The sequence below is a fragment of the Oncorhynchus tshawytscha genome, linkage group LG20, assembly GCF_018296145.1.
Source record: "Oncorhynchus tshawytscha isolate Ot180627B linkage group LG20, Otsh_v2.0, whole genome shotgun sequence".
Lineage (NCBI taxonomy): Eukaryota > Metazoa > Chordata > Actinopteri > Salmoniformes > Salmonidae > Oncorhynchus > Oncorhynchus tshawytscha.
The window spans coordinates 30,307,998-30,327,846 of NC_056448.1; the positions used below are offsets into that span (position 1 = coordinate 30,307,998).

Sequence of the window (19,849 nt, forward strand, 5' to 3'; positions counted from 1 at the left end):
TTTATGGTGCTTTTATTTTTTATTTTTTTAACAGCTTTTTTTTCGACAGCTTTCAAGACAACAGTGAACTTGGAAAAAGCAAGGTTGAATTATGACGTCAGTGGTCTTCAGATTGGAGCTTTAGAAGGAGGCCAGAGTTTCCGACTTGGAATTCCGAGTTGGATGACCGTTCAAAATATATTTTCCCAGTCGGAGCTCGTTTTTTATCGGGTTCCCAGTTGTTTTGACCTCACTGAAGTCAGAGATTTCCCAGTTCCACGTTTGCAGTTGTTTTGAATGAGATAGAAGTCATGCTGGATTGACAGCAAGGCCAATGTACTCCATCTTTTCTGGCCCATGGTGTTAAATGTTTATAATTTTAAGCTTGCAAAATAGACCCTTAAACCCAGACTTCGACCACACACCCACTCCAGTAGCAGGCTAGTGATTGCTTTGCAATGCTTACAGTTAGCCACTGATTCCTTCCAAACCACTCATTGTTGAATTTGCGATTTCTGATTTTGTGTAATGTTTATGTCCAATGGCCGATGAGCACTGATACCTTTTATCTATAATTTCTCTTCATATGACAAGGATTAAAAAGGATTTTCCAGTAGATTGTCGACGTGATTCATTATGATGACAGCTAGTCCATCTTGCTAGCTAAGATTTTGAAAGTATGATGTTGACATGATCAATCCAATTAAAGCTACGGTAGATATAACGTGATTTGAGTTTGAGTTTGAGTTTATTTTTAGTAGTACTGGAATAGGTCTACATTGAAAATCAGACATTTCCTCCATTTTTGATTGAAAAGTCTTTGTAATTATTGTAGCAAATGTACAATTATCCGTGATTTAATTTTGATCTGTTTTTGTGAGAGATGTGGCCACTTTCGTTTGTTTCCTGCTGCTTCAACTGAAGGGTGTTGAGCTACTCTGTTTTTTTTTTGTAAAACCACGTGCGGTTATTATGAGAACGACAACATCTAATGTTGGTTTCACCTTGACTTTCCAAACAAATCCTTCCAATAAAGAAGGAACCTGGTTTTTGGTCACTTTCTCATTACAAAAACAGCGATGGTGAGATTCAAACGGTGTTAATGGGTTTATTATGTGAGAAAGAATGCATCCAGTCTATTTAGTAAGGCAATGTCCACATTATTCTCACATATTTTACAATGGAATCATCAGTTGAATATCAATGCATTGGCAAGGCCTACATTTGTATTATTCTTAAAGTTGTAATGGCCTACCTTTTTGTACACTTTTTGGGGGGGGATTCTATATTAGGCCCTATATGTACAGTCATATAAATGATACAATTATATAACATTGGGGTCATTGAAGATTACAATGAAGGGCTTGAAATAGTCCATGAAACTCTTTAAATGTGACTTGCCATGTCTTTATGAGGTCTATGTTGATGTCACAGGAGGCTGGTGGCACATTAATTGGGGAGGATGGGCTCGTGGTAATGGCTAGAGCAGAATTAGTGGAATGGTATCAAATACATCAAGTACATGGTTTCCATGTGTTTGATGCCATTCCATTCGCGCTGTTCCAGCCATTATTATGAGCCGTCCTCCCCTCGGCAGCAGCCTCTGGTTGTTGTAAACATGTTGATAGAGTTCTGGGTCAATTTACATATAGTCCCTTTTATTCCGCTAAGTACACATGTGGAACTGCATGAAAATCCTTCAAATGTTTGTTTCAAACCATTTCAATTGTTTTTATCCTAATGTCACACATTGGTCCCATTATTTATAGAAAGACCTAAGTGCTCTTTTCCCTGTGGTAACAAATTGAAGTACAAACTTAATCAACAAACGTTTGTTTACTCAATGCCCCAGAGTTCCTCCACTACATAATATAGACAGGCTTGAGGTTGTTTTATTGTAATTTATGGGTGCTTGTGTGTGTATGTGTGTGTGTCTGTGTGTGTGGATTAAACAATTTAACATATTACTAAACATTAAATTCTCTTCCTCCCTCTGCAAGGTGGGACACAGGGACTTTGATGTGGAGAAGAGACTGAGGAGAGATCTGAAGAGAACCCATGCCCTGCTGGTTGATGCTCAGCTACTACTGTCTACCATAGACAACCCTGGACACAGCCAGGCTCCCGGCAGCAAGGAACACATAGAGCGTCTGCACTGCCAGGTACACACACACCTACACATGCAAACACACACACACACATACTATGATGCTATGAATGTGGATCAAGGCGTGTTTAAACTAACGATTAAAACATACACCCCCCCCCCCTCTCTCTCCCTCTATTGCTCTCTTTGTCTCTCTCCATCTCTTTCTCTGTTAGTTGGAGGAGAGTGAGGCAAGGAGAGCGGAGGTGGAGAGTGTTCAGAAGACTCTGTCCATGGAACTGGAGAATGCTCAGATAGAACTAGAGAACATCTGCAAACACAAGAGTCTGGTGAGATAGATAGAGGCCTCATACTAGACTCTTACTACGAACTGTTACTGTATCATTATCAGTGGTGTTCGGGAACTTTAACATCAACGTGTTTACAATCCTACTGTGAGCACAACAGTCTAGTGGAGAGAGTAGATTAAAGGTGTGTGTGTTTATGTGTAGGTGGATGAGCAGGTAGCTCAGCTGCAACATGACAAGTCCGATCTGTTGAAGAGACTAGAGGAGGACCAGGAGGACCTTAATGAACTCATGAAGAAACACAAAGCTCTCATTGCACAGGTGTGTAACTCTGCCTCATAGTGGTTTCCAAACCATGTACAAAGACTCTGACAGTTGTGCTTTTCAAATTAAAAATCATTAAAACTGTACCTTTCTCTATCTCAGTCCTCCAGTGATATTTCACAGATCAGAGAGTTACAGGCTGAACTGGAGGAGGCCAAGAAACAGCAACACACACTCCAGGAAGAGGTAAGGACTGACAGCTGAGAAATGTGGGGGATGGTGAACTACATATGCTGTTAATGTGGATACAAGACTGAATAACCTACTCTGACATTCCTCTTATCCTTCCTCTCCTCCTCCTTTCTCTTCCTCTTCTCCCCCCAGCTCGCAACCAGTATGGCCAGGGTGCAGTTCCTAGAGTCGTCCACCGTGGGGCGTAGTATCGTCAGTATGCAAGAGGCCAGGGTGTGTGACCTGGAGAACAAGCTGGAGTTCCAGAGAGGACAGGTCAAGAGGTTTGAGGTGAGGATGTTAAAATGGACAGTAAGCAATCTAGTTGACATATCTTTACACACTCTCTGTCTCTCTCATATCTCTTTCTTTATCTCAATTCAATGTAATGTAATGGTGCATTATCGGCATGATGTACATATTGCCAAAGCTGAAATTTAGAAATAGTAGATAACGTTTAAATATTGTCTTACAAAAATATCTTCTGTCTCTCTGTAGGTGTTGGTGCTGCGTCTGAGGGATAGTGTGGTGCGTCTGGGAGAAGAGCTGGAGCAGAGTGCCCAGACAGAGGTCCGAGAGAGAGAGAACAGTCAGTACTACCAACAACGCCTCCACCACATGAGACAGGAGGTTGAAGACCTGTCTCAGAGAGAACAGGACAGCAGCCGCAGATGCTTGGAGCTGGTAACATACACATTCATACACACTATGTATGGAGCCCTTGACTTTTTCCACATTTTGTTAGGTTACAGCCTTATTCTAAAATGGATTAAATTGTTTTTCCCCCTCAATCTACACACACTACCCATTAATGACAAACAAAAATAGGTTTTTAGGATAAAATAAATTAAAAACTGAGATATCACATTTACAAAAGTATTCAGACCCTTTACTCAGTACTTTGTTGAAGCACCTTTGGCAGCAATTACAGCCTAGAGTCTTCTTGGGTATGACGCTACAAGCTTGGCAGACCTGTATTTTGGGAGTTTCTCCCATTCAGGTTGGATGGGGAGCATTGCTGCACAGGTCTCTCCAGAGATGTTCAATCGGGTTCAAGTCCGGGCTCTGGCTGGGCCACTCAAGGATATTTAGAGACTTGTCCTGAAGCCACTCCTGCGTTGTCTTGGCTGTGTGTTTAGGGTTGTTGTCCTGTTGGAGGGTGAACCTTCGTTCCAGTCTGAGGTCCTGAGAGCTCTGGAGCAGGTTTTCATCAAGGATCTGTCTGTACTTTGCTCGGTTCATCTTTCCCTCAATCCTGACTAGTCTCCCAGTCTCTGCTGCTGAAAAAACACCCCCACAGCATGATGCTGCCACCACCATGCTTCACTGTAGGGATGGTGCCAGTTTTCCTCATGATGCTGCCACCACCATGCTTCACTGTAGGGATGGTGCCATATTTCCTCCAGACAGGAAACTGGGCATTCAGGCCAAAGAGTTTACTCTTGGTTTCATCAGACCAGAGAATCTTGTTTCTCATGGTCTGAGGTCTTTAGGTGCCTTTGGCTAAGCTCCAAGTGGGCTGTCATGTGCCTTTTACTGAGGAGTGGCTTCCGCCTGCACTCTACCATAAAGGCCTGATTGGTGGAGTGATGGTTGTCCTTCTGGAAGGTTATTTGTTGGTACTCTCCCCCAGATCTGTGCCTCGACACAATCCTGTCTCAAAGCTCTACGGACAATTCCTTTCTTTTTTCTCTGACATGCACTGTCAACTATGGGACCTCATATAGACTGATTTCATATAAATTGAATTTACCACAGATGGACTCCAATCAAGTTGTAGAAACATCTCAAGGATGATCAATGGAAACAGGATGCACAGAAGCTCTATGTCGAGTCTCATAGCAAAAGGTCTGAATACTTACGTAAATAAGATATTTCTGTTTTTTATTTTTAATACATTTGCAAAAAATCCGAAACCTGTTTTTTTGTCATTATGGCTGTAACGTAATGTAACAAAATGTGGAAAGGCAAGGGGTGTGAATAATTTCCGAAGGCACTGTACATAACGTATACCAAATATTAGGAATATCCCCTTCTTTTGTCCTCAGAACAGCCTCAATGTGTTGGGGCATGAACTCTACTAGTTGTTGAAAGTGTTCCACAGGGATGCTGGCCCATGTTTACTCCAATGCTTCCCACATTTGTCATGTTTTCTGGATGTCCTTTGGGTAGTGGACCATTCTTGATACACACTGGAAGCGTGAAAAGCGCAGCAACAGTTCAGCAATGTTGCAGTTCTTGACACATTCAAACCGGAGTGTCCCACCACCTGCTACCATACCCCGTTCAAAGGCACTTACATCTTTTGTCGTGCCCATTCACCCTCTGAATGGCACACATACACACGTCTACACTGATTGAAGTGGATTTAACAGGTGACATCAATAAGGGATCATAGCTTTTACCTGGATTCACCTGGTCAGTCTATGTCATGGAAAGAGTTCCTCATGTTCTGTACAATCAGTGTATCCACACAGACATATATAGCCTACACAAACACACATGGATAGATGCCCTTTAACGACCTAACGACCAACAGCGCAGACAGGCACAGCTCTCAGTGAGATACCCACTGTCTCCCCTGCATCCTCTCTCTAGCTTTGCCACTGTCTGGCTGGCTGTGATTAATCCTCATTGTCTTCTCAAGGTTATGGATACACACGTACACCCCATCCCATTCCACATGTCTCTATGACAACCACTAACCACCCCTCCACAGTCAATAACCTGGAGAGCCAATGATGGCGTGTGTGTCTTCATGCCATATAAGAACTGGTGTGTATGTCATACATTTGAGTGAGTGAACTAGTGTGTGTGTAACAATGACTTTGGTGTGTTCTGTGTGTTGAGAGAGTGAGATTCCAGGGAAAAGTGGAAGATTAATAGATGAATCACTCTTCTTTCTGTCTCTGTATGAATATGGAAGAATGCTCCTCGAGATAACACACACACACATACTCTACAGGAAGACCAAGGACCCACGTGTGTGTGTTGGTCAGTGCCACGATATATGATGGATGATGCAATAAGGAATAGACTGGGCATGATTATAAGACTCCATCCATTCTGGTCTGTATTGAATAACATGGATAAATGTACAGTTGGCCTGTATTGAATAACATGGATAAATGTACAGTTGGCCTGTATTGAATAACATGGATAAACTTACAGTTGGCCTGTATTGAATAACATGGATAAACGTACAGTTGGCCTGTATTGAATAATATAGATAAACGTACAGTTGGCCTGTATTGAATAATATAGATAAACGTACAGTTGGCCTGTATTGAATAATATAGATAAACGTACAGTTGGCCTGTATTGAATAATATAGATAAACGTACAGTTGGCCTGTATTGAATAATATAGATAAACGTACAGTTGGCCTGTATTGAATAATATAGATAAATGTACAGGTGGCCTGTATTGAATAATATAGATAAACGTACAGTTGGCCTGTATTGAATAATATAGATAAACGTACAGTTGGCCTGTATTGAATAATATAGATAAACTTACAGTTGGCCTGTATTGAATAACATGGATAAACTTACAGTTGGTCTGTATTGAATAATATAGATAAACGTACAGTTGGCCTGTATTGAATAATATAGATAAACGTACAGTTGGCCTGTATTGAATAATATAGATAAATGTACAGTTGGCCTGTATTGAATAATATAGATAAACGTACAGTTGGCCTGTATTGAATAATATAGATAAACGTACAGTTGGCCTGTATTGAATAATATAGATAAACGTACAGTTGGCCTGTATTGAATAATATAGATAAATGTACAGTTGGCCTGTATTGAATAATATAGATAAACGTACAGTTGGCCTGTATTGAATAATATAGATAAACTTACAGTTGGCCTGTATTGAATAATATAGATAAACGTACAGTTGGCCTGTATTGAATAATATAGATAAACGTACAGTTGGCCTGTATTGAATAACATGGATAAACGTACAGTTGGCCTGTATTGAATAACATGGATAAACTTACAGTTGGCCTGTATTGAATAACATGGATAAACTTACAGTTGGCCTGTGGCGCACACGTCTTTGGAGTTCCTCTTGCGGCCTCTCCACTCTCTGTCACCTCTCCTATGGACACGTCTCTCTTTTTCTCTCTTTCCCCCCCTCACTTTCTATCTCTCTCTCTCTCTCTCTCTCTTTCTGTTCTCAGGAGATGCAAGTGACAGAGCTGAGTGCGGTCAGACAGACATTACAAGCTGATCTGGAGACATCCATCCATCGTATCGTTGATCTACAAGCCGCCCTGGAGGAAGTGGAGTCTAGTGACGAAAGTGATGATGAGAGGTATGAGTGTGTTACTGTGTTTGATGTGTAAGAGAGGTATGAGTGTGTTACTGTGTTTGATGTGTAAGAGTGGTATGAGTGTGTTACTGTGTTTGATGTGTAAGAGAGTTATGAGTGTGTTACTGTGTTTGATGTGTAAGAGATGTATGAGTGTGTTACTGTGTTTGATGTGTAAGAGAGGTATGAGTGTGTTACTGTGTTTGATGTGTAAGAGAGGTATGAGTGTGTTACTGTGTTTGATGTGTAAGAGAGGTATGAGTGTGTTACTGTGTTTGATGTGTACGAGAGGTATGAGTGTGTTACTGTGTTTGATGTGTACGAGAGGTATGAGTGTGTTACTGTGTTTGATGTGTAAGAGATGTATGAGTGTGTTACTGTGTTTGATGTGTAAGAGAGGTATGAGTGTGTTACTGTGTTTGATCTGTAAGAGAGGTATGAGTGTGTTACTGTGTTTGATCTGTAAGAGAGGTATGAGTGTGTTACTGTGTTTGATCTGTAAGAGAGGTATGAGTGTGTTACTGTGTTTGATCTGTAAGAGAGGTATGAGTGTGTTACTGTGTTTGATCTGTAAGAGATGTATGAGTGTGTTACTGTGTTTGATGTGTAAGAGAGGTATGAGTGTGTTACTGTGTTTGATCTGTAAGAGAGGTATGAGTGTGTTACTGTGTTTGATGTGTACGAGAGGTATGAGTATGTTTGATGTGTAAGAGAGGTATGAGTGTGTGTGTTACTGTGTTTGATGTGTAAGAGTGGTATGAGTGTGTTACTGTGTTTGACGTGTAAGAGAGGTATGAGTGTGTGTGTTACTGTGTTTGAAATGTAAGAGAGGTATGAGTGTGTTACTGTGTTTGATATGTAAAAGTGGTATGTGGGAGGGTTAAAGCAATGGGATTACAGGTACAGTTGTGTCCAGAAGGAAGTTACATCATTACTGCTCTGATCCCACACCCCTGACCTTTCACCCCTCTTCCTGATTCCAGTGTTGCGACGGCTGTGGAATCCTTTGCTAAGAAGAGAGACCTGTAAGAACCCTGGTTCCCAGCATGTGTGCGTGCGTGCAGATGTCTATCCACGCGCGTGTGTTTCCGTCCTCTGTACTCTCGCCTGTGTTGGCTTGAATCTAGAGTGCTGATTCTTGGGCTGTTTCAGTTATTAGACCAGTCTGATATACAGTGGGGCAAAAAAGTATTTAGTCAGCCACCAATTGTGCAAGTTCTCCCACTTAAAAAGATGAGAGAGGCCTGTCATTTTAATCATAGGTACACTTCAACTATGACAGACAAAATGAGAAAAAAAATCCAGAAAATCACATTGTAGGATTTTTAATGAATTTATTTGCAAATTATGGTGGAAAATAAGTATTTGGTCACCTACAAACAAGCAAGATTTCTGGCTCTCACAGACCTGTAACTTCTTCTTTAAGAGGCTCCTATGTCCTCCACTCGCTACCTGTATTAATGGCTCCTGTTTGAACTTGTTATCAGTATAAAAGACACCTGTCCACAACCTCAAACAGTCACACTCCAAACTCCACTATGGCCAAGACCAAAGAGCTGTCAAAATTTTAGACCTGCACCAGGCTGGGAAGACTGAATCTGCAATAGGTAAGCAGCTTGGTTTGAAGAAATCAAATGTGGGAGCAATTATTAGGAAATGGAAGACATACAAGACCACTGATAATCTCCCTCGATCTGGGGCTCCACGCAAGATCTCACCCCGTGGGGTCAAAATGATCACAAGAACGGTGAGCAAAAATCCCAGAACTACACGGGGGGACCTAGTGAATGACTTGCAGAGAGCTGGGACCAAAGTAACCAAACCTACCATCAGTAACACACTACGCCGCCAGGGACTCAAATCCTGCAGTGCCAGACGTGTCCCCCTGCTTAAGCCAGTACATGTCCAGGCCCATCTGAAGTTTGCTAGAGAGCATTTGGATGATCCAGAAGAAGATTGGGAGAATGTCATATGGTCAGATGAAAACAAAATATAACTTTTTGGTAAAAACTCAACTCGTCGTGTTTGGAGGACAAAGAATGCTGAGTTGCATCCAAAGAACACCATACCTACTGTGAAGCATGGGGGTGGAAACATCATGCTTTGGGGCTGTTTTTCTGCAAAGGGACTAGGACGACTGATCCGTGTAAAGGAAAGAATCAATTGGGCCATGTATCGTGAGATTTTGAGTGAAAACCTCCTTCCATCAGCAAGGGCATTGAAGATGAAACGTGGCTGAGTCTTTCAGCATGACAATGATCCCAAACACACCGCCCGGGCAACGAGGGAGTGGCTTCGTAAGAAGCATTAAGGTCCTGGAGTGGCCTAGCCAGTCTCCAGATCTCAACCCCATAGAAAATCTTTGGAGGGAGTCGAAAGTCCGTGTTGCCCAGCAACAGCCCCAAAACATCACTGCTCTAGAAGAGATCTGCATGGAGGAATGGGCCAAAATACCAGCAACAGTGTGTGAAAACCTTGTGAAGACTTACAGAAAACATTTGACCTCTGTCATTGCCAACAAAGGGTATATAACAAAGTATTGAGATAAACTTTTGTTATTGACCAAATACTTATTTTCCACCATAATTTGCAAATTATTATTATTATTTTTTTAATCCTACAATGTGATTTTCTGGATTTTTTTATTCTCATTTTGTCTGTCATAGTTGAAGTGTACCTATGATGAAAATTACAGGCCTCACTCATCTTTTTAAGTGGGAGAACTTGCACAATTGGTGGCTGACTAAATTCTTTTTTGCCCCACTGTATATATATGGTCCCTGGGCTGTTGATGATGTGAACAGACCGACAGTGCATAGCTAAATGCCTGAGCTGTAGTCTGACAGCTACTGTCTGAAGAGACATCTCCCTGTAGGGGGACAAGGTTGAGAGCCACAGGGCTGGAGCAAAGAGACACCTACACAGACACACAGCCCTATGTAAGAGACACACACACAGACGTACACAGACACACAGCCCTTTGTAAGAGACACAATAATCTTTTCTCTGTTCTGAGAGTTCACCAGCTGTGATATTCTTGTGTATTCCATAAGGCATGGAGTCCCATGCATTGCAGTACAGAAACCAGTTATTCTCTCTCTCTCTCATCTTCCATTATCTATTCTCATTTTATCACTCCCTCTATCAATCTTTCCTGCTCTATCACTTCTTCCTCCCTCTTTCTCTCTTAAACTTCTATACCCTGACCAATTACTTTTTCATTCTTGCTCCCTCCATCGTCCTCTTCTTTCCTCTCTCTGATGGCAGATGGGAGAGGTTGTAGTTAGTTTGTTTATATACAGTACAAGTATGTGACCTGAGTACTGAGTGTGAATGTCTGACACCTCTGACTGTGTCTCCAATATGATCTGCCACCACCTGCAGTCACACAGCAGGAGAGAGAGGACACAGGGACAGGAAATGTCCTCTGAGGACACTGTGGCTGAACTGCTGTGAGCTGACCATGGCTTAGAAGTGTTGCATCTCTGGTTGTGTGGAGTCATGTGTGTTCTGTCTCTTGGTACTGTGTTTGTGTGATCTCTGTCGCTCAGTGACACTGTGTGTGTGTTCCCGCTCTTCCTCAGCGACAGTGTGTCTAGTGTTGGTTCTCAATCTCTGGGCACAGAGGATGTTGGAGAGGGCATCCGTCATTGGCTGGGTGTTCCCCGGGGGGGGGCCAGACGGGGCTCTCCCTATGGCAGCAGTACCATCAGCAACCAGTCGGGGCGCCAGTCTGTCACGGACACCATGAGCACTTACAGCTTCCGGTGAGTTGTCAGTTCAGTTTGATTCAGTACAGTTCAACTTCAGTAGGTCAATTCAATAGCAACTGCATAGATACTATGTGGATGTTGGCAGTTTTAGAGCCTTAAAACTGTTTTATTTTTCCCAATATTTGATTATCCTTTCTCTCCTTCTCACCCAGCTCCTGTGTGGACCCAGATGAGAATGGTTTAGAACCAGGGGGTGTGGTTGGTAATGGGGGAAGTTCACATCTTGGTCGGGCCTCCTCCTCCTCTGCCCTCTCCGAGCTATTAGAGGGGCTTCGTAAGCGGCGAGGGGGAGCAGAGTCTGGGGAGGGGGATGGCAGTACCATTTCTCTCCCTATCTACCAGACCACTGGGGCCTCAACCCTCCGCCGCAGAGCCTCAGCCCTCTCTCTGGGCCCCGAAGACCTCCAGGAGCCCCGCAGCATCCTCAAACCTCCCTCCCCACTGCTGCCACGTGCCGCCAGCCTGCGCAACATGGGCGAACCCCAGGCTTCATCTGCAGCTTCTAGGGACTCCGGAGCCAAACGCTACAACTCCTCCGATTCTCTCTCCTCCCTCCCCTCTCTCCCCCTCCTCTCCTCCCTCACTTCCCCCACTGCCCCCCGCCGTCGCCCCCCCACTATCTCCATCCCAGAGGAAGACAGTGAAGAACCATTTAGATCCCTGCGCTCCCCCCAGCGCTCCCCCCAGCCAATGAGACGCAGGCTGCTGGAGAGCGTCGTCAGCGAGGGCGGTGGGGAGGGCTGTCTGGGGTCGGAACCCATGGTGTTCCAGAACCGCCGCCTCATAAGCGACGGTAACCGTGATGACGCGGCCTCTGACATTCTGCCGGCCATCCGAAGGGCCCAGTCCACCAGCAGCCTGGCCAGTTCAGTCAGAGGGGGTCGGAGGGCACTCAGCGTCCACTTTGGAGAGCTGCCCCCCTCCACACGCAGCAGGAAGGGCTCCGACTCCAGCTCCACCAGCTCAGGGTCTGGGGGGAGCTCCCAGGGAGGAGGGGTCAGGCGTAGTGGAGGTGGGGGGCCGCAGGGAGAAAGGCTGGATGCGGAGGGCAGCGAGGGGGGAGACGTTGCTTCTGTCATGAAGAAATACCTGAGGAAGAGTGAAGACCTGAGGAAGAGTGAGGTTGACTAAAAGGAGAGGAGAGAGACTGAGGTGAGATGTAGCAGAGAGAGAGAGAGACACACACACAGTAAGGCAGTCAAGACAACATCTGATGCATGCTAATGCCTTCTTCTCTTCTACTCTGTCCTCTCCCCAGCCTGCATGTGTGTGTGTGAGAAAGAATAAACTGAAGCCACTCCCAGAGACACCTATGCAAGCTGCAAGGAGCCATTAAAGATATCTACAAACTTGTGCCAAATAAATCAATGAAGATAGTTACACGCTTAAGGTAAAGATGCACAGAAGATTTAAACACATTGAAGCCAACGAGTCAAGACATACACACACTTGTGTGCTGTTCATGGAAAAATGTGAGCCCACTGAAGATAAAATATCAGTTAGATTAGAAGCACTGTTTGTACACTAATAAAAATATTTAAATGAAAATGCTTGTGAAACTGTTCTTCCACCAGCTATGCACAGCAGACAGTTACTGTTCAGAATGTTTCATAGGGAAATCCTTTTTTAGATTTAACACAGGTCTTTGTCACTAGTTCTAAGGCAGGGGACAACTGGTCCTAGAGTGTCACAGGTATTATTCCCTAGAATCAGATCACAGGCTGGTTGTCAGACATGTGATGTCTCACCTGTCCTCCAGTTCAGTCAGCTAGACTAAATTAAACACTGCTTAATGGGCATGAGGTAGAGGTCAAGGGAAGCATAGAGTCCAGATGTTGATTTGGGACCAGGGTGTCAGGCTGCAGTGATGTTTCACTTGTGTCCTCCAACTCAGTTAACCTTGCTGAGAACTTTACAGTCCAGATGGTTATTGTGGAAGTGTTGACGCTAGAGGTGGGGGGTCAAGAATAGGGGCTAAGGATCGATTTGGGATGGTGTCAGACTGTGTCCCCTGCAGATCCATCTGTTCGTAGGAACTTCACAGTTCAACATCAGTTACGAGGTAGGGACCAAGGGAATTATAGTGGTTGATTTGGGACTAGGCATCAGTTCTGTGTCCCCACCCGGGCCACAGCAATCTCAGAACTATATGTTATATTTCAGATTTTAAGCAATTTGTCAGGACAATAAGCGCTAGTGGTTGATTTGGGAGGTGTCTACAGTAGATGTCCTCCAGTACCATCTGTTCCTCAGCATCTTAATCTCAGCTGGAGTTTACACCCCCAATCAGGGCTACAGTTCAGCTGTAGTTGAACCAGATTATACAGTCTAATATGCATAAAGTAGGGCACAGCCAGGGTGAACTTGACTGCTACAAGAGGGCAGGCTGCTCATGCAATACCGTATAACACCATCCTAGATATCAACCACTAAGAATATAGTTTGTAGATGGTGAGGAACTAATTGGTCAACCAATTCCATTCATACTGAACAAAAATAAAATGTAGTTCACGATTTGGCTGAGTTACATTTCCTAAGGTACGGGCGGCAGGTGGACTAGTAACCAGAAGGCTGCAAGATCGAATCCCTGAGCTGACAAGGTAAAAATCTGTCCTTCTGCCCCTGAACAAGGCATTTAACCCACTTTTCCTCGGCCGTCATTGTAAATAAGAATTTAAAATCAGTGAAATGAACTAAGTTCCCAATCTATTGATTTCACGACTGGGCAGGGGTGCAGCCATGGTTGGTCATAGGCCCACCCACTGATGAGCCAGGCCCAGCCAATCAGAATTTGTTTTCCCTCCCACAAAAAGGGCTTTATATTACAGAAAGAAATCCTCAGCACCCTCCCACAGTTGAAGCCAGATGGAGGTCCTGTGCTGCTGGTGTGGTTACGAGGTCTGCAGTTGGAGGTCCTGGCCAAGATGGTGAGGACTAAATCATTACGCAGACATGAAACAAGTCATCTAGTAAAGACCATAGAAATAACAGAACATTGACCGGTCAAGGAATCAGCCTCTGATTAATCAGGACAAGTTCTTCCAGTTTAAAACTATTTAGGAGTTCCAAGCAGATGGCACAGAGTACATAAACCTTAACCAATTTCAGTTCAGACATGTGGAACAGTTAGCAGGATGAAGTCCTGTGAACTAAGAGTACCCACCACATTAACAGCTCTGGACATTCCTGCAGTCGGCGTGCCAATGGAACACTCCCTCAATTTGAGACCTTTTGTTCCCAGCACAAGACGCCCCTCTGTAATGATGCCATTTAATCAGCTTCTTGATATGCCACACCGGCCAGGAGGATTATCTTGGCAAAGGAGAAATGCTCCCTGACATGGACAAACAAATTTGTACACAGAAAAAGCTGTGTCTAACATTTCTGGGATTTTTTTTATTTCAGCTCATGAAACAAAGGACCACGTTACATTTATATTTTGTTCAGTGTAGTTTAAGGTACACTGATTAGTACCACAAGGACAAAACTCTTTCAAACGATTTACAAAGCATTGATATGTACAGGATAAACAGCCTTAGATTAAATCGTTTGATCCATGCAAGAATGAACAGGTAGATAGAAACCCAACAGTTGATTGACAGAACCTTTAGCCAAACAGAAATGCAACAGACTCTTTGGGCAGCGCCTGAAACACATTAACTGGTTTAGTCATTCAGTACAGGCAATCTGCAAATTCAGCGGTCATGTCACACTACACCCTTCAGGTGCCAAGGGGTTCTTAGTCCCTTTCCCCTAATGGTTGTTAGTATTCTGGGGGAGGTTAACCCCAAGTCAGTGTTAGACTTCATATGCCATTTAACTGACACTTCATCCAACGCGACCTTGTCATGCATATGACCCCAGGAATGGCTATGCGCTAACAAAAGATAGAGGGCTCAGCATTACTGCCCTGAGGTAGTCACTTACCCTGAATCACTTTCCCCTGCCTCTTCCTCTACCCTTTCCCTGAAACACAGAAAGCCATTTCAAACCAGACCAGCCATGAATCCAACAGGAGGCCAGAAGATTGTTCTGCATCCCATGGCACTACATAGGGAACAATTTGGGACGAAGCCAGAGCCTTTGACCAGGAAAGTCAATCAGGGTATAATATTTAAGGCAGAGTAAATAAAGTACCTTTTTAGGAGGGTTTTTCTCATCATCTGATGCAGGTCTGGAAGGAGAGAGGATAGTTGGTGGTAAGTGAACAGCAACAATTAGATTTCAGTAAATCACAAATGGATTAAAAAGCATTTATTATCACTTACTCATCTGCTTCCTCTGGCTTCTTTCTCTGGAAGACAGGAATAACATTAGCCTGGTCCCAGATCTGTGTGCTTTACCAATATCATCTCATTGTGAAGAATAGTTTGGATTTGACAACTGACAAGGAGTAAGATTAATTTATATGTAGATTAGAGCAAACTAGGATCCGTGTGTGGCTGGATTTCATAGTTGTCCATATGCATGTTGAAAATGTGACAACTTAAGTATAAAATCATTCAAAAATCAACATGTGTGAGTTTGATATAAAACAGGTCCTTACTTTGCCTGCAACATTTGCATTCTTGGCAGTTGCTTTCTTAGCAGGCTTCACAGGAGACTCAATCTCTTCCTCCTCCTCCTCCTCCTCTTCCTCCATCTCCTCATCAACACTATCTATTCCTGAGAAGTCATCCTCCACTGGAAAGCAACAGGAATTAAATGACAGTGACATTAGAAAGGCCGGTAGTTTATGGCTGTCAAAACCGTTAACATTATGCAATATTCTGTTCCAACATATCCAATTCCACTGACAGGCTGCTCCTCAGGACTTTGATTAGCTGAATGACATTACAGTAAGGCTAGGGCCACTTGTTTTTTACAGTTAACCGCCATCATCCCTGCTCCCTAAACCCCTACTTACAGGCCACGTGTTCCCCACAGATGTAGACCGGTCCAGCGCCACTCCTCAGCTGAAAGGTTACAGGAGGGTGCAGGTCTATCCCAGACAGATTGACCTGGAGAGATCAATACACAGAATCATGACAATCAGTGCTGCTATTCAAACTGACAGAACCAGGCACCCAGCTAGGTTAGACCTATAACCACTGGTGATTACTTCCCCAGGCCCATTCCGCAACATTAGCTGATTTGGGTTAACCTTCATTAGCCAGGTAGGTCTAGGTCATTGGGAAGACTACTTCAAACAGTCTGGTTGGCCATGTCCTACAGTTCTCTTGTATTGAGGCAGAGTTCAGTTTGTATAACTGGTCACAGAATTGACTAGTAACATTGAGTTGCCACATGTCCTGTACAACAACTGCAATACTTCCACAGGGCGCTGAAATTCACACTTCAAATACACAGAATACAACAAAACTTGATCATTGTGTTCCTCAACTCAACGCAGATGTGCCAATTTAATCAGTCAGGGCTATCCAGGAACAGCAGCTGTACAGGACACACGTAGATACCGGTAATTGTTTTCAATTGATATTTTACCAGAATCAAATAATGGAGACTCCGTTGCTAGCAAATCCCACAATTATCAAAACTCACCTCTGCGTCGATAGAGAACGCCAAGTAGTCAGGCTGCCACATTAGAACAAATTGGGGAAACTTGCCGTGGGCATGCCGTTGGCGTGCAGGGTAGCCATGGGTATGCCCTTGCTGTTATCTGGTTCTCCGGTAATTAACGCCACAATGTTGAACTCTTCTTTGGCACCTGCGCCCAGACACATCTGCCAGGGACAATTCAGGCACTTGAAAACGCACTGCTGAAGTTATTAAAATTGCGTTCCAGATTGTCTTTCTGCAGTCAATACTACCCAAATTAACATTTCAAATGCTATCACGTGATCGTAATATTCTGACCTGTGCAGTACAGCTGCAATAAAGATGCCCAGTCAGTCTACTTTGGTTGTAAAATATCAAATATTCTCCAAGGGGACTTACAGTTCTCAGTGCGAGTTGATGTTGGTGGTTTGTGTCATCTGTTTTGAATGTTCCCTCTTTCTTTGACTCGCTGAGTTCACAACCTACCAAACAGAATAAAGATATGCCTACAGATTTAGTCCAGCTGTTATGGAATCTACTTTTTTTGGGGCACTATGGGAACAGTTTCTAGTCAAACCTACCCCACAGCGTAGACAGTGGCTTTTCCTGTTTGTTCATGTTTCACAAATTTGAGATCAGGTTCTGGGAAAAACAAGTGAGGTATCAGCACATTGAATGTGCAACTATTGGAGTAAGTGGAAGGAAAAAGTAGCTATATTTTAGTGTTTTAGGCCTACATTATCAAAACCGGGGAATATCGGCATCAAAGGCTAGATTTGTTAAAATGCTTACCGAAGGACTGGAACTTCAGACTGGTCCTGGATAGATGGAGAAAGTAAAAAAAAAACTGAACTCACACAACTGGACTATAAAGAAGATGGAAAGACAGGTGATGCCAATTAAGCGGCCAGCGCTACATCTGATTGGTTCGTTAATGAAGACCCATTCCAGAGCAGAGGTACTGATTGGAGAAGAGTTCATGCCACTCAGGTTTCAGGTTTTTGGATGGAAAACTCTGGTGAGTAGTCGGATAGGAGTTGTGAGTGACTGCGTGTCGGTGACTGCGTGTAGGCTACTGTGTAATGTAGGCTTATACAGAAGTAAGTGAGTGACTGTGTAGTGTACTATGTAGGCTTAGTAAGTGTGGTGTAGTGAGTAGGGATGAGTTTTAACAATGATGTTGTTAACATAGAATGCAAGCAGTTTGTGGTTGTGTGAGAGCCTCAGTTCTTATATTCTCTTTCTCGCTCTTTGTGTGTGTGTTCTGCAGACGGCTGTGTGATGTATATTTAATGCAACCCTGTGGGCTCGGATCACTGCAGTCGGTGGAGAACAGAGTGAAGAGAACATGAACCGAGTGTGCGACCGCCGCAAACCCTTAGGGGGAACACACACACTCTCATTTGTGCATACACTTGGGGTGTCCCCACCTAAAACAAATATTGTTCGACTGAAAGTCGTCTGTTCTTTCAACCAATCAATTAGTCAACTTGTTAAAACGTGTATTTTTCCATATATCAGGGGTGCAACTTTGGTTTTAGAAGTGGGGGGGACATACATTATTTATTTATTTTTATTCTCCAGTTATTTTTATTCTCCACACTTCAAACAGCCTACGCAACCTCTCGGAGGCATCCGCATGGTCATTAAGCACACCGTTGCCTCGTTTTGTTTGACATTCCAATTATAAAACTGGGGGTGACAAATATGCAATTTCAGAATGTGGGGGCAATATGATAAATAGACACACCCTATGCGTTTTACTAAAATAAACTATATACATTGAGCTTGTCTGATGCTTTAAACTCACTGTTTGATGAAACAAGTCGCAAATGACTCAAGAGGGAGCCAGAGATCAAGATAACCAGAAGAAAAAAATCATAACTTGTCCTGACCATCCTCCTCCCGCTCCTACTGGTTTTCATAGATTCTGCCACTACTCTCCTGAGGTTTCTGGTAATAGGCTACATGAGGAGTCTGCAAACTTTCTCATGTAGAATGCTATTTCTACCAATCTGGGTGCCAGTTATTGTTTTCACATGCACATTTTCATGGAACAGTTTGGTCAAATTTATTGTCATGTGGTTAATCAAAATTCTATCCCAATCTAAATGAAAATGATACAAACCTAAAAAAGTTACTTCTATTGCCATCGCCAGCTATGTAAACATAGCCTAGATAAAGCCAACAAATAAAAACATTGCAGCCTAAAGGTAGACAATAAATATTGTGATAAAAATAAATATCCTATAAATCACATTGGCTACACATGGACTGTCTGCAACAAACTTGAAACATTGTATAAACTTGGTCTGGCCTAAAGCTTTTTGCAACATTGTATGAAACCTTCTGGGCCCTCAGAATTCCCCACACGAGTGATCTCAGGACAGAGACAGCTGTAGGCTATTTGCACAAGGGATACGAATCAGGTAATCAGGTAGGCCTATTTTATGACGTTTCCACTGGATCAGAGAATTACATTTTTCCCTTTCACGCTGAGTGGTTATCGAAAGGGAGAGAGTTGGAAAGATTTTTCAAATACATTGAGGAATTATTGTCATTCTAAATTGCATCTAAAAACAGACTTTGAAGGCTTGCTGTTTGAGGTCTACAGGTGGTGCATTAAGCCAATCAGAAATACTACTAGATCCCCAAATGGGCACATTTATAGGGCTACATTTGCAAGTGGGCCAGGTAGCCTATTGGCCTACTTCTATGTGTAATCAGGTCCTTACTCAGCATTAACAGGAGCGCTCCAAACAAAAGACAATGAATAAATTGACAAAACTCTTAAATGGAACGAAATAAACCAAAACTTGTTTCTCACAAGTGTAACATAAAATGTGCACTCTGAAAACAATGTGTCCAATCACTCCAACAATAAGAACAGTAAAAGACTGGAATAATAACATATTGAATACATTAACAGAGATTACCGTAACCAAACAAACATTGTAGATCAGAAACGATTGGAATTAACGGTACATGTACTACTGGTGTTATATGTACAGTAATGGGGAATTGATAGACACTAACAATCAAATACAAACAATTCGCACAATGAAGTTATGAAACAATGAATGTACAGAAACTGGTGGGACAGAGCGCATTCTGGAGAGAGATGTGCATGGTGCAGCCACACTCCCCTTCTTATTGGACTCTGCCATCCCAGAGGCCTCCGCAATGGATTAGTTTACTGAGATGGGTGCGAATAAGACCAGTGTCTCATGTGCCATCAAAAAATATATGTATTTGCTCCTGCTCGACAAAAATAAATCTTGTCGACCAACAGCCTATCGACTAAAAAAATCAACCAGTCTAATAATTGGAGTCAGCCCTAAGAAAAA

General features: G+C 43.2%; 2 protein-coding genes across 5 annotated transcripts in view; one reads left to right on the plus strand and one right to left on the minus strand.

Annotated features, from left to right (window-relative positions):
- LOC112219926 (unconventional myosin-XVIIIb-like) overlaps nucleotides 1-12,512 on the plus strand; it is a 56,605-nt gene extending 44,093 nt beyond the window's left edge. For 3 of the 4 annotated variants that reach the window (XM_042302474.1, XM_042302476.1, XM_042302477.1), the window contains 11 exons: nucleotides 1,980-2,141; nucleotides 2,302-2,415; nucleotides 2,578-2,694; nucleotides 2,800-2,883; nucleotides 3,022-3,159; nucleotides 3,367-3,552; nucleotides 7,061-7,194; nucleotides 8,175-8,216; nucleotides 10,776-10,958; nucleotides 11,117-12,116; nucleotides 12,223-12,512. In XM_042302474.1, coding sequence (XP_042158408.1) covers nucleotides 1,980-2,141; nucleotides 2,302-2,415; nucleotides 2,578-2,694; nucleotides 2,800-2,883; nucleotides 3,022-3,159; nucleotides 3,367-3,552; nucleotides 7,061-7,194; nucleotides 8,175-8,216; nucleotides 10,776-10,958; nucleotides 11,117-12,095 — 2,139 coding nt within the window. In that variant the 3' untranslated portion in view covers nucleotides 12,096-12,116; nucleotides 12,223-12,512. The remainder of the gene's footprint in view (nucleotides 1-1,979; nucleotides 2,142-2,301; nucleotides 2,416-2,577; nucleotides 2,695-2,799; nucleotides 2,884-3,021; nucleotides 3,160-3,366; nucleotides 3,553-7,060; nucleotides 7,195-8,174; nucleotides 8,217-10,775; nucleotides 10,959-11,116; nucleotides 12,117-12,222) is intronic. The other variant, XM_042302475.1, reaches the window with a different exon arrangement.
- Nucleotides 12,513-14,351: 1,839 nt separating this feature from the next.
- On the minus strand, nucleotides 14,352-17,345 carry npm2b (nucleophosmin/nucleoplasmin, 2b). Its single transcript, XM_024381314.1, has 10 exons — nucleotides 17,295-17,345; nucleotides 17,084-17,144; nucleotides 16,902-16,984; nucleotides 16,571-16,687; nucleotides 15,871-15,964; nucleotides 15,511-15,647; nucleotides 15,233-15,258; nucleotides 15,102-15,138; nucleotides 14,892-14,930; nucleotides 14,352-14,610 (listed from the first exon to the last, which is right to left on the minus strand). Exons 2-9 carry the CDS (start codon nucleotides 17,118-17,120, stop codon nucleotides 14,898-14,900), a joined length of 564 nt encoding a protein of 187 aa, XP_024237082.1. The 5' UTR covers nucleotides 17,121-17,144; nucleotides 17,295-17,345; the 3' UTR covers nucleotides 14,352-14,610; nucleotides 14,892-14,897.
- Between the last annotated feature and the right edge of the window lie 2,504 nt (nucleotides 17,346-19,849).